Raw genomic sequence first — 14,142 nt, forward strand, 5'->3', positions numbered from 1 at the left:
GAGAGCGTTAAGCACAGGTTAAAGAGATATGTATTGTCTCCAGACAGGACAGTTAGTGAGATGTTGCAAGCCCAGGCAAGTCATGGGGATTACAGATAGTGTGACATGAACCCAAGATCCTGGTTGAGGCCATCCTCATGTGTGCGGAACTTGGCTATCAGTCTCTCTCAGTGACTCTGTGTTGTCATGTGTCGTGAAGGCCGCCTTGTAGCACACTTACCCGAAGATCAGAGGCTGAATGTCCGCTGAAGTGTTTCCCAACAGAAAGGGAACACTCTTGCCTGGTGATTGTAGAGCGGTGTTCATTCATCCGTTGTCGTAGCGTCTGCATGGTCTCCCCAACGTACTGTGACTTGGGACATCCTTTCCTGCAGCGTATCAGGTAGACACTGTTGGCCGAGTTGCAAGAGTATGTGCTGTGTACCTGGGTGGATGGTGTTCTCATGTGAAATATTGGCATCCATGTCGATGATCTGGCATGTCTTGCAGAGGTTGCTGTGGCAGGGTTGTGTGGTGTTGTGGTTACTGTTCTCCTGAAGGCTGGGTAGTTTGCTGTGGACAATTGTCTCTTTGAGGTTGTGCGGTTGTTTGAAGGCAAGAAGTAGGGGTGTGGGGATGGCCCTGACGAGATGTTCGTCCTCGTCAATGACATGTTGAAGACTCCAGAGAAGATGTAGTAGCTTCTTCGCTCCGGGTAAGTACTGGATGATGATGGGTACTCTGTCCGGTGTGCCCCTGTTTGTCTTCTGAGGAGGTTGGTGCGATCTTTCACTGTGGCGTGCTGGAACTGTTGATTGATGAATTGAGCATCATATCCTGTTCCTATGAGGGCATCTTTCAGCGTTTGGAGACGTCTGTTGTGATCCTCCTCATCTGAACAGATCCTGTGTATACAGAGGGCTTGTCTGTAAGGAGTGGCTTCTTTAACGTGTTTAGGGTGGAAACTGGAGACGTGGAGCATCAGAGATTATCTGTGGACTTGCGATACAGTGAGGTGCTGAGGTGACCGTCCTTGATGGAGATACGTGTGTCCAAGAATGCAACTGATTTCGGAGAGTAGTCCATGGTGAGTCTGATTGTGGGATGGAATTTGTTGATATCATCATATAGTTGTTTCAGTGATTGTTCACCATGAGTCCAAAGGAAGAAAATGTCATCGATGTATCCAGTATATAGCATCGGTTGAAGGTCCAGTGAAGTGAAGAGGTCTTGTTCGAACCTATGCGTGAAGATGTTGGCATATTGAGGTGTGAATTTGATCCCAATGGCCGTTCCGTGTGTCTGGATGAAGAACTGGTTGTTGAATGTGAAGACATTGTGGTCCAGGATAAGAACATAATAAGAACATAAGAAATAGGAGCAGGAGTAGGCCATCTAGCCCTTCGAGCCTGCCCCGCCATTCAATAAGATCATGGCTGATCTGTCGCTGCTCAGTTCCACTTTCCCGCTTTCTCCCCATAACCCTTAATCCCCTCTCTCATCAAAAACCCATCAACCCGCGTCTTAAAAATATTTAGCGAGGTAGCCTCCACCACCTCAACGGGCAGAGAATTCCAGAGATTCACCACCCTTTGAGTGAAGAAGTTCCTCCTCAACTCCGTTCTAAACCGCCCCCCTTTTATCTTGAGGCTGTGCCCCCTAGTCCTACTGTCTTTTTTGAGCGGGAAGAGTCTCTCCACCTCTATCCTATCCATCCCATTCATCATCTTATAAGTCTCAATGAGATCTCCCCTCATTCTTCTAAACTCTAACGAGTACAAGCCCAGTTTATTCAGCTTCTCCTCATAGCTCAACCCCCTCAACTCCGGTATCAGCCTAGTAAACCTCCTCTGCACTCCCTCCAAGGCCAAAATATCTTTGCACAGGTGCGGTGCCCAAAACTGCACACAGTACTCCAGCTGCGGCCTCACCAATGCCCTATACAGCTGCAGCAAGACCTCCCTACTTTTATATTCAATCCCCCTCGCTATGAAGGCCAGCAACCCATTTGCCTTCCTGACCACCTGCTGCACCTGCAAGCTGGGTTTTTGCGACTCATGCACAAGGACCCCGAGGTCCCTCTGCACCGTCGCCTGCTGCAGTTTTTCGCCCCGTAAGTAATAGTCCTTCCTACCATTCTTCCTACCAAAGTGGACCACCTCACACTTGTCAACATTAAATTCCATTTGCCATTTCCTGGCCCATTCGCCCAGCCTACCTAGATCCTTCTGCAGACTCTCCACACCCTCCGCACAATTTGCCGTTCCCCCTATCTTGGTGTCATCGGCAAATTTCGACACCCTACACTCGGTTCCCTCCTCCAGATCATCTATATAAATGGTAAAAAGCTGAGGCCCCAGCACCGACCCCTGGGGCACTCCACTAGTCACCAACCGCCAATCCGAAGAGCACCCGTTGACCCCCACTCTCTGCCTCCTATTTGACAACCAATCCTCTATCCACGCTAACACCCTACCCCCAACTCCATGTCCCTCGACCTTCTGCAATAACCTCTTGTGAGGTACTTTGTCAAACGCCTTCTGAAAATCCAGAAAGACCACATCCACCGGCTCTCCTCTATCGACCGCCCTAGACACATCCTCATAGAACTCCAGTAAATTTGTCAGACACGACTTCCCTTTAATGAAACCGTGCTGCGTCTGCTCTATCAAGCAATTCCCTTCAAGATGCCTCGCAATTTCCTCCTTAATGACAGATTCTAACATTTTACCCACCACAGACGTTAAAGTAACAGGCCTATAATTCCCCGCCTTTTGCCTGGCACCGTTCTTAAACAACGGCGTAACATTAGCCGTTTTCCAATCATCCGGCACTTCCCCGGAATCCAGCGACGTCTGGAAAATAACCACCAAGGCATCCACTATCACCTCCGCCATTTCTTTCAGAACCCTCGGATGCATTCCATCCGGTCCTGGGGACTTGTCCACAATCAGCCTCTCCAGTCTGTCGAGGATGAAGCAGATGAGTTGTAAAATTGCATCTGGAGATTGGCAGTTGTTGGCGTTGAGTATTGAGGCAGTTGCAGCAATGCCATCGTCGTGGGGGATGTTGGTGTAGGGCCCTGAGACATCCATTGTGAGGAGGAGTGCTCCTGGTTCAACTGCTCCATGTGTGCTGAGTTTCTGTAGGAAGTCCATAGTGTTGCGACAAAAGCTGGGGGTTCTTTGTACAATGGGTTTCAGGATGCCCTTGACGTAGCCGGAGAGGTTCTCGCACAAGATCCCATTGCCCAATATGATGGGACAGCCGGGTGTGTTTGCCTTGTGTATCTTTGGGAGGCATCCCAAAGATACCTTCCCTCCACTCACATTGTCTGTACCTTTAAGACTTGATTATCTGTAAAGACTTGCATTCCAATCATTATTTTGTAAATTGAGCTTGTGTCTTTATATTGCCCTGTTTGTGAATAGAACTCCCACTCACCTGGTGAAGGGGCAGCACTCTGAAAGCTAGTGGCTTTTGCTACCAAATAAACCTTTTGGACTTTAACCTGGTGTTGTGAGACTTCTTACTGGGAGTGTTTGATGGGGCAGTGTAAAGGGAGTTTTACTCTGTATCTAACCCTGTGCTGTACCTGTCCTGGGAGTGTTTGATGGGGACAGTGTAAAGGGAGCTTTACTCTGTATTTAACCCTGTGCTGTACTGGTTCTGGGAGTATTTGAAGGGGACAGTGCAGAGGGAACTTTACACTGTATCTAACCCCGTGCTGTACCTGTCCTGGGAGTGTTTGATGGGGACAGTGTAGAGAGAACTTTACTGTGTATCTAACCCCGTGCTGTACCTGTCCTGGGAGTGTTTGATGGGGGGACAGTGTAGAGGGAGCTTTACTCTGTATCTAGCCCCGTGATGTACCTGTCCTGGGAGTGTTTGATGGGGACAGTGCAGACGGAGCTTTACTCTGTATCTAACCCTGTTCTGTACTGGAACCTGGGAGTGTTTGATGGAGACCGTGTAGAGGGAGCTTTACTCTGTGTCTAACCCTGTGTTATACCTGTCCTGGGAATGTTTGATGGGGACAGTGTAGAGGGAGCTTTATTCTGTATCTGATCCCATCCTGTACCTGTCCTGGGAGTGTTTGATGGGGGACAGTGTAGAGGGAGCTTTACTCTGTATCTAAACCCATGCTGTCTCTGTCCTGGGAGTGTTTGACGGGGACAGTGTAGAGGGAGCTTTACTCTGTTTCTAACCCAGTTCTGGGAGGGTTTGAGGCTGGCACTTGGTGGTTCCAATGGGAACCGTCTAATTGCTCAGCATTTCCATTGCAGCCAGCTGACTGACTCTGAGACAGTTGAATGATGTTTGTGTGTTATTGAGCAGATTCCCGAGTGCCTGGAGGAGTACAAACAGCTGACTGACTCATTGGTGTCATGGAACGAGAGCTCAGGTGCACTACTCTCCAGCAAGACTGACTACACCTCTGCCAAGTCCCTGAGAAAACAGCTGCTGGTCTTTCAGGTGAGCTCTCCTGGTCCAATCTCCATTCCAGCAAGGATTGCAGGCAGTGAAACTGCCCCATCAAACCTCACTCTGTAAACTCCTCGTTTAAACTCAGAGTTCAGTTCAGTATGGCTGGATTGAACAGCATTGTATGAAGCCATTCGGCCCATCCTGCCTGTGACTGCCTTTGGACATGTCATCCAGTAAGTCGCATCTCCTGCTCTCCTTTATCTCACAGCGCAAGTGTAATTGAATTTGGACTGTCAGGGACTGGTGCAGTGTTGGAGATACCACTTTGAAAGCTGTTAATCTGAGAACTACCTGCCCCTCAGGTGGGTGTGGACAATCCAACAGCAATCCCCTCATCCTTCACTTTTCCAGAGGAAAGCTCCCCAGTCTGTGGAGTGTTTCCAGATGGGTAAAACCTCTCAATTCTGAAATCACTTGGGAATCTTTTTGCTTCTTCTCCAAAGCACCGATATCCTTGGTTATATTCTGAATGTCAGAACTCTTTATTGTACTCCATGTGTTTAAGAAGTTTAAGATAACTTCTCTGCTTTTCAATTCTATCCCCTTCTGCATTTCAGCCCCTCTGCCAGGTTTGTTTTTTCTGACTTGCTTCACCTGCGTCTCTTCTAATCATTTGTAAATTTGTTTTTTCTTTGTTTTATATTTTTGATTCAAGGTGATGGCAGAGAGTGGCAGACAGAAAGAGAATAGTCTCGAAGATGTTGCATCCAGACTGAAGGAGCTCTCAGTGATGTACCAGACTGATGAGATGATGCAGCGTCTCAATGAGCTGCGAGACACCGTGTCCACTCTACAGCAAGCCATTGACCAGGAGCTGACTCAGATAGAGCATGTTGCAACGGTGAGATCGTTTCCCACAATGCATGTGTGTAGCTCACCGTGTTCCCCATTCCCAGCAATGTCACAGCTTCATCCCGTCCGACTCCGAGTCAGCAAGTCCCACTACAGAGACTGGACAACAGCATCGACCAACAGTGGGAGCATTGATGCTGTATCTGAACACCCTGTACCCCAAACCCATTGAACGCCCCCCCCCATTGTAACCTAAAACCCACAGTCTCCCTCACTGTAGCCCCATTGTACCTCCATACCCACTGACCCCACATTGTACCCCAAAACCCATTGGAACTGCACTGAACCTCCAAAGCCCACTGGAACCCCCCATTGTACCTCCAAACCCACTGACCTCACATTGTATCCCAAAACCCATTGGAACTGCACTGGACATTTAAACCCACTGGACCCCCCCATTGTACCTCCAAATCCACTGACCTCAAATTGTACCCCCAAACCCACTGGATCCCCCTATTGGAACCCCAAACCTACTGGAACCCCATTGTACCCCCAAACCCACTGGATCCCCCTATTGGAACCCCAAACCTACTGGAACCCCACTGTACCCCCAAACCCAGAGGGCCCCCATTGTACCCCCAAACCCATTGGAACCCCATTGTACACTAAACCCACTGGAACCCCATTGTACCCCCAAACCCACATAACCCCCCCATTGCACTCCCAAACCCTCTGAATCTCCCCATTCTACCCCTAAATCTACTGGAACCCTCATTGTACCCCTAAACCCACTGGATCCTCCATTATACCTCCAAACCCACTGGAATCCCCCCATTGTACCCTCAAACCCAATGTAACCCCCATTGTACCCCCAAACCTACTAGCACATCCCCACTGTACCCCAAACTCACTGGAACTCCATTGTACCCCCAAGCCCACTGAAACCCCCCCCCATTGTACCCTCAAACCCACTGTAACCCCCATTGTACCCCCAAACCCACGAGCACATCCCCATTGTACCCCAAACTCACTGGAACTTCATTGTACCCCCAAACCCACTGGAACTCCATTGTACCCCCAAGCCCACTGAAACCCCCCCATTGTACCCTCAAACCCACTGTAACCCCCATTGTACCCCCAAACCCACAAGCACATCCCCATTGTACCCCAAACTCAGTGGAACTTCATTGTACCCCCAAACCCACTGGACACCCCCATTGTACTCCAAACCCATTGTATCCTCCCATTGTAACCCAAACTCACTGGACCCTCCCATTGTACCCCCAAACCCAGTGAAACCCCCCAATGTACCCCTTTGATGACCCTGAGCCTCAGGTTGTGCCTCTATATCAGTCTTTCTGAAATTTCTGTTTCTATTGCAGGAGGTTGGCGATATTGAGACCGAAGCAAAATTCATTGAAAGTAAGCTTTCAAAGATTAATGCCATTCTGTCCTCCATTGATCTCTACGACCTGTCCATCCTGGAACATTTGGAGAACAGACAGGTACCAGCATTCTCCTCAGCTATCCTAACAGGCTTATCAAGAATCTGTTTACTTGGGTTGTACAATGCTGTCCCTTCTTATGCTGGATGATGGTAGCCAGCTATTTGTCAGCAGGCCTTAGATACTTGTCCCTGGCCCAGGGATACTTGCCCTTTGCTATATGTCTGAATATTCTCCATCTTCCAGCCCTGTTCTATATTCTGAGCTTCACTCTGTCCATAGTGCCTTCTCAATGCGCAGATATTATGTTGTGTCCTGTTTGTAAATTCATTTATTTCCTGAGTTTAGATAATTCTGGAGAATCTAGAGGAGATGAAGGATCTTGTTGGAGTGATGGAGGAATGTAAGGAATCGCTGGGATTGTCGGAAGAGGTGATTTGTACCGTTGAGGTTTTCACAAAGCTGGAACGAGTGACAGCTGAGCTGAAACATCTGCAAGAGATGACAACACAGCAGAGTGCCATGTTACAGGTAACGTGACTCTGCATTGCCAAACAATCCTGACAGTGGATGTTTTGGTTTGGATTTGTGACTGTGGGCAGGTTGGGCATGGGCTGGTAAAGCGCGGGCCGGTTGAGCGCGGGCTGGTAAAGCGCAGGCCGGTTGAGCGTGGGCAGGTAAAGCGCGGGCCGGTTGAGCATGGGCTGGTAAAGCGCGGGCCGGTTGACCGTGGGTGGGTCAGGCATGGGCCGGCTGGGTGTGGATGGGTCGGTCGCGGGCCGATCATGTTGGTTGTGATTTCTGTCTGTATTCTGCCTGTCATGAACAACCACAAGACCATGCTGTTTGATTGAATTAGCCAATCACTGGGATATATTTACCAGGCATCATATGAGCATTGAAATTAGGCACCACCACACTGCCTAACTGTGTGATCGACAGACACTAGAATTTTACCGGCATATCCACCATGCTTCCGGGAAAGATGAGGCTTGGAGAATGACATTCTCCATTGGCCTCAGGTGGGATCATTTGAACCTCAGGCAGACATGCCGATAAGAGTCCACCCAGAATGTCAGAATTGGCAGCATCCTCTTAGTGGAAATTACCACTCACAGCATGGTGGCTGCATGAAATGACTGTTTTGCGATACTTTGCCTTTCCAAGGTAATTTGAGATAGACTCAAAATCCAAAACATAGTGTCTTCTGTTGGATGTGATTCTGTGATTTGGTAGCACTTAGTGAACAACCCTGAATGTATTTACAGCTACACTAATAACCAATTTCAGGTATTCAGTTGAGCTCATAAAGTGGCTCATTTATGCTTGCTCAAAGTGACATACTGTCATACACAGACAACCTTCACTGCGAACAAAGGGAATATGTTCAAGCCTTGGACCATTTTTTGGAATTATGCAGGAATTTGTGGAACCTGTAGATCCCCAGTGGTCAAGTTGTTGCCATGGAGAAAGCAATTGACTTCCAACTAATCAGCACCTTCTTCTCGAATGGTATAAATTGTTGAGAGAATTTGAAATTTGGCATTCTTGCATTTGTCCTGATGAATACAAGATGAAAAGCTTCAGCAACTTGTCTCTTGTTTCAGCAAAATTCAAGTTTGTTACTGTCAAGCCAATATAATTTTTTCTCTGTATATCTCAGTATTAATGCCCATCTTTGGAATTTGAAGCTCCTTTAACTTGGACCATTATTATCTCTTCCAGTCATTGTTGGAAAAGTTACAGGAGTGTGATGCAGAAATGGAGAGTTTACAGCAGGTGAGTATATGTGATAGAGGACACAAGCTGTACTTGTACCGATCTACACATATCCAAGGTACTTCACTGAAGTGGAATCTAACACCTCGTCTCATATGTGAACAACAAACACTGACAGCCTGGATCTGTCCCATTCACCCATCGACCTGCCCTCACTTTCTAATTTCACCCCCCCAGCTCCCTCAAATTTAAGAATATTTTCCCTGTGATTACATCCCTCCAATCCGTCTTTCCCCGATTCTAGCATCTAAAACTAACAGCCATAACTTCTGCTGTTTAGACCCCACACTGGAGTTCTCTCCTGAAACACTCTGCCTCTCACTCCTCCATCAGGAGGGCCCCTTAAATCCAACTGGCCAATATTTCACTCCCACCCCCCTGCACTCCTCACCCCTCACTCAGCTCTCCTCCCTCCTTTTATCCTTCTCAGATTTTGGGACATAGTGCCGTTACAGTGACAAAGTAAACATTAGCTGCTGGAAGTATCAGGTGCCACCTTCTCCAGGTGAGAAGCCGCTGGGATCTGTGGAATGAGTTTTAGCTCCTGTGGGAGGAACTGGGAAATAGCTGGGGCTAATTGGATCTTCCCTCTCTCGACAGGGGGATGGGTGTCCGCTCAGAGCCCAGGGCGAGAGGTTGTCCACACTGACGGAGCGGAGGAATTCACTGCTGAATGACGCGCAGGAAGCTCTGACTCAGCTTGTGCAAGAAGAGCTCAGCAGTGAGCAGCCAGTTGCTGACAGCAGTGGAGAGGAGAATCTGTCACTGACAGTGCATACTGACCAAGCCAGAGATTCACAGGTATTTCTTCCCTCAGCACCATGCTGCTCTTGCCAGCAGGGGTTAGACCAGCTTCACCTGCAACCTCTATGTTTGACAGCTTATACCTTCCAGTCTAAGGTTTGGTTATTAATGACTTGGCTGACTGTGACAATAGCAGTAACCCCATCCTCCTGTAGCTGTACTGATGACACCGAAAATTAATTCAATCCAACTCCAGAAAAAATTCAATTAAAATTGTCAGATAGCTAAGGGCAGCATTGCACCATGTACCTGGGTTCGATTCCTGGCAGTACGGTGGCACAGTGATTAGCAGTATTGCCTCACAGCACCAGGTACCTGGGTTCAATTCCTGGCAGTACGGTGGCGCAGTGATTAGCAGTATTGCCTCACAGCAACAGGGACCTGGGTTCAATTCCTGGCAGTATGGTGGCGCAGTGATTAGCAGTATTGCCTCACAGCACCAGGTACCTGGGTTCAATTCCTGGCAGTACGGTGGCACAGTGATAAGCAGTATTGCCTCACAGCAACAGGTACCTGGGTTCAATTCCTGGCAGTACGGTGGCGCAGTGATTAGCAGTATTGCCTCACAGCACCAGGGACCTGGGTTCAATTCCTGGCAGTATGGTGGCGCAGTGATTAGCAGTATTGCCTCACAGCACCAGGTACCTGGGTTCAATTCCTGGCAGTACGGTGGCACAGTGATAAGCAGTATTGCCTCACAGCACCATGTACCTGGGTTCGATTCCTGGCAGTACGGTGGCGCAGTGATTAGCAGTATTGCCTCACAGCACCAGGTACCTGGGTTCGATTCCTGGCAGTACAGTGGCGCAGTGATTAGCAGTATTGCCTCACAGCACCAGGTACCTGGGTTCAATTCCCAGCTTGGATCACTGTCTGTGTGGAGTCTGCATGTTCTCCCCGTGGCTGCGTGGGTTTTCTCCGGGTGCTCCAGTTTCCTCCCAACTCCAAAGGTGTGCAGGTTAGGTTAGTTAGCTATGCCAAATTGTCCCTTAGTGCCAGGGGAATTAGCAGGGTAAATATATGGGGTTACGGAAAGGGTAGGGTGGGATTGTTATCAGTGTAGGCTTGATAAGAACATAAGAAGTAGGAGCAGGAGTAGGCCATCTAGCCCTTCGAGCCTGCCCTGCCATTCAATAAGGTCACGGCTGATCTGAAGTGGCTCAGTTCCACTTTCCCGCTTTCTCCCGAAAGGAGACTGAATTGGGCCGAATGGCCTCCCTCTGCACTGTAGGGATTCTATGATTCTCAGTCCATAAAGCCCTACAGTGCAGAAGGAAGCCATTCGTTCATCGTCTCTGCACCAACTATCAAGACAGTATCTTTCCCAGGCCTGCCCACCTATCCCTGTACCCTGTGCATTTAGCATGGCTAATCTGTCTAACCTGTGCTTCATCGGAGTGTGGAAGGAAACTAGAAACCCCGAGGAAACCCATACAGACACTAGGAGAATGTGGAAATTTCACACAGACAGTGACCCAAGGCCGGAATCCTTCTTTAATTAGTATTCATAGAAAATATGAGAAAGAGTAGGCCATTCGGTCCTTCAAGAGAGCGTCACAGTGCCAGGGGGTCAGCGCTGCAGGAGTGCTGCACTGCCAGGGGGTCAGTACTGAGGGAGCGCCGCACTGCCAGGGGGTCAGCACCGAGGGAGTGCTGCACCATTGGAGGATCCTTAAGTCTCAAGAGTTGAGAGTGCTAGCAACTGAGTTTCAGCTGTCAGCGTGAAAAGAATTAAAACAGAGCAACGAATAATCGTTGCTTATGTTTCTTATGTTCTTATGTTCTTATGTTGTAACAGGATGTGTGTGTGTGCAGGAGGCTGATAGATCAGTCAGGAAGTTGGGTAATATTTTCATAAACTGTGTGAGAGATTAGGTTACCCACTGGGTCAAATAATTCCCCATCTTTCACTCTGCCATTCTTTAATCTGTGACCGAAGAAGCCAGGATTGTCCAACTTAGAGAAAGAACGTTAAGTAAAGATTTACAGAGGATGAACAAAATAGGTGAATAACTGGGAAGTGGGTGCGGCAGAGGGCCCTGTGGGGTGTGTGAGTGTATAGATAGTGGAAAGTGTGGGGGTAAATTGCAGAAGTGGATAATGAAGCATATCAGATCCTGGTGTTATTAATACAGTAAGAAGTCTCACACCACCAGGTTAAAGTCCAACCAGTTTATTTGATAGTAAACCCACAAGCTTTCAGAAACGGTGTTCCTTCATCAAGCGTGTGGAAGGTTCTGATCAGAGAAAGGCACAAAGGCACACACAGTTTACAGAATACTGATTAGAATGCAAGTCTTTACAGCTAACCTGCTATTCAAGTCTTAAAGATGCAGACAATGAGTGGAGACAGAATTAGGCATAGGTTAAAGAGATGTGTATTGTCTCCAGACAGGACAGTTAGTGAGATTTCACAAGCCCAGGCAAGTCATGGGGGTTACAGAGTGTGACATGAACCCAAGATCCCAGTTGAAATCGTCCTCATGTGTGCGGAACTTGGCTATCAGTCTCTGCTCAGCGACTCTGCGCTGTCGTGTGTCGTGAAGGCCGCCTTGGAGAACGTTTACCCGAAGATAAAAGGCCAAATGCCTGTGACCACTGAAGTGTTCGCCAACAGGAAGGGAACAGTCATGCCTGGTGATTGTTGAGCGATGTTCATTCGTCCGTTGTCATAGCGTCTGTATGGTCTCCCCAGTGTACCATGCTTCGGGACATCCTTTCCTGCAGTGTATCAGGTAGACAACGTTGGCCGAGTTGCAAGAGTATGTAACGTGTACCTGGTGGCTGGTATTCTCATGTGAGATGATATTATCCATGTCGATGATCCGGCATGTCTTGCAGAGGTTGCTGTGGTAGGGTTGTGTGGTGTTGTGGTTACTGTTCTCCTGAAGGCTGGGTAGTTTGCTGCGAACAATGGTCTGTTTGAGGTTGTGCAGCTGTTTGAAGGCAAGAAGTGGGGGTGTGGGGATGGCCCTGGCAAGATGTTCGTCTTCATCAATGACATGTTGAAGACTCCGGAGAAGATGTCGTAGCTTCTCAGCTCCAGGGAAGTACTGGACGAAGGAGGGTACTCTGTCCACCGTGTCCCGTGTTTGTCTTCTGAGGAGGTCGGTGCAGTTTCTCGCTGTGGTGCGTCAGAACTGTTGATCGATGAATCGAGTGCCATATCCTGTTCTTATGAGGGCTTCTTTCAGCATCTGGAGGTGTCTGTCGCGATCCTCCTCATATGAACAGATCCTTTGTGTATGGAGGGCTTGTCCGTCGGGGATGGATTCTTTAACATGTTTAGGGTGGAAGCTGGAAAAGTGGAGCATCGTGAGGTTATCTGTGGGCTTTCAGTACAGTGAAGTGCTGAGGTGACCATCCTTGATGGAGATGTGTGTGTCCAAGAATGCCACCAAATTCTACATCCCTCACACAGGGGAGATTGGCAGACAAGGGCACAGGATGGCAGGCAGAGATATAAAATAGGCACCATGCCCACCCCACTCATCTGCATTGGACTTTTACCTGCAGCAGGGGAGGGGGGCGGGAAGTAAGGCTTGCCCATTGACCAATCCATGTCGACTAACAGGGCTTCTCTCATCGCCACTGAGATTGTCTCCACAGCAAAGGAAGTCTGCGTCAACTATGCAAGCCACACACTGAATCCAGGTGAGTCTTGTGGCCTGGCTGGGGGTCAGTGGGTGATGTGGCAGGGAGCTAGTGGCTGATGTGGCAGGGAGCTAGCAGGGGCTATGCCTCCTGTTTGGGAAAGCTCTGATCATTGGAACCCCCAAGATAATTCTCCAACCCCTGCTTTATCCTTTCCCCTCCCCACTCCCAGTGCCCTTTAACCCCCTCACCAGGTTCTACCAATCTGATGCCAGTGAGGTCCTGAACCACCACACCCATGGTCAATGCTCCATGGCTCCTCAGTTTCAGGGAACATCCTGCAGTCCCAGTCCTGGCCACTGCTCCTTGTGGCACTGCTGAGACAAAAGAGCTGCTGACCATTTGATTGGTCAGCCATTCTCAAGAGGCGGGACTTTCACTTGAAATGGTGATGCAAGGCTCGCCTCAAACCAATTACCAGCTGAACAGCCATTAAAAGCAGCTGGGTGAGCTGGCCGGGTGCAGGAGGGCCCAGACCTGACTCTGACACCCCCCTGTAAAATCCACCCCATTTTGTCCAAAAGCAAGGAGGTTCTGTTAAACCTGTTTAAAAAAAACCTCTGGTTTGGCCGCAGCTGGAGTATTGTGTCCGGTTCTGAGCTCCTCACTTTAGGAATAAGGGGAAGGCATTAGAGAGAGTGTAGAAAAGATTCATGAGAATCGTTCCAGGGCTGAGGAACTCTGGTTATCTGGACAGATTGGAGAAATTCCGTTTCTGAGAATGGTTATTCTTAAAGCAGATTTGATCGGTTTGATTGATTTATTATTGTCACATGTATTAACATAGTGGAAAGTAATGTTTCTTGTGCGTTATACAGACAAAACATACCATTCGTAGCGAAGGAGACAAAAGAGTGCAGAATGTAGTGTTACAATCATAGTCAGGGTGTAGAGAAAGATCAATTTAATGCAAGATAGGTCCATTCAAAAGTCTGTTCTTGAGTCGGTTGGTACGTAACCTCAGACTTTTGTATCTTTTTCCCAACAGAAAAAGGTGGAAGAGAGAACGTCGGGGGTGTGTGGGGTCCTTAATTATGCTGGCTGCTTTGCTGAGGCAGCGGGAAGTGTAGACAGAGTCAATGGACGAGAGGCTGGTTTGCATGATGGTTTGGGCTACATTCACGACCTTTTGTAGTTTCCTGCAGTCTTGGGCAGAGCAGGAGCCCATACCAAGCTGTGATACAATCGAAAAGAATGCTTT

General features: G+C 48.6%; 1 protein-coding gene across 6 annotated transcripts in view; it reads left to right on the forward strand.

Moving 5' to 3' along the window:
- The window catches only part of LOC145352383 (nesprin-2-like), a 243,402-nt gene that overhangs the window by 100,181 nt on the left and 129,079 nt on the right, over positions 1-14,142 (forward strand). For all 6 annotated transcript variants that reach the window (XM_080202157.1, XM_080202160.1, XM_080202159.1 and 3 more), the window contains 6 exons: positions 4,318-4,455; positions 5,123-5,308; positions 6,642-6,764; positions 7,053-7,235; positions 8,430-8,483; positions 9,084-9,284. In XM_080202157.1, the coding sequence (XP_080058283.1) occupies positions 4,318-4,455; positions 5,123-5,308; positions 6,642-6,764; positions 7,053-7,235; positions 8,430-8,483; positions 9,084-9,284 (885 nt within the window). The remainder of the gene's footprint in view (positions 1-4,317; positions 4,456-5,122; positions 5,309-6,641; positions 6,765-7,052; positions 7,236-8,429; positions 8,484-9,083; positions 9,285-14,142) is intronic.

This window comes from Carcharhinus amblyrhynchos, chromosome 14, assembly GCF_965287045.1.
Source record: "Carcharhinus amblyrhynchos chromosome 14, sCarAmb.v2.hapA, whole genome shotgun sequence".
Taxonomy (NCBI): Eukaryota; Metazoa; Chordata; class Chondrichthyes; order Carcharhiniformes; family Carcharhinidae; genus Carcharhinus; species Carcharhinus amblyrhynchos.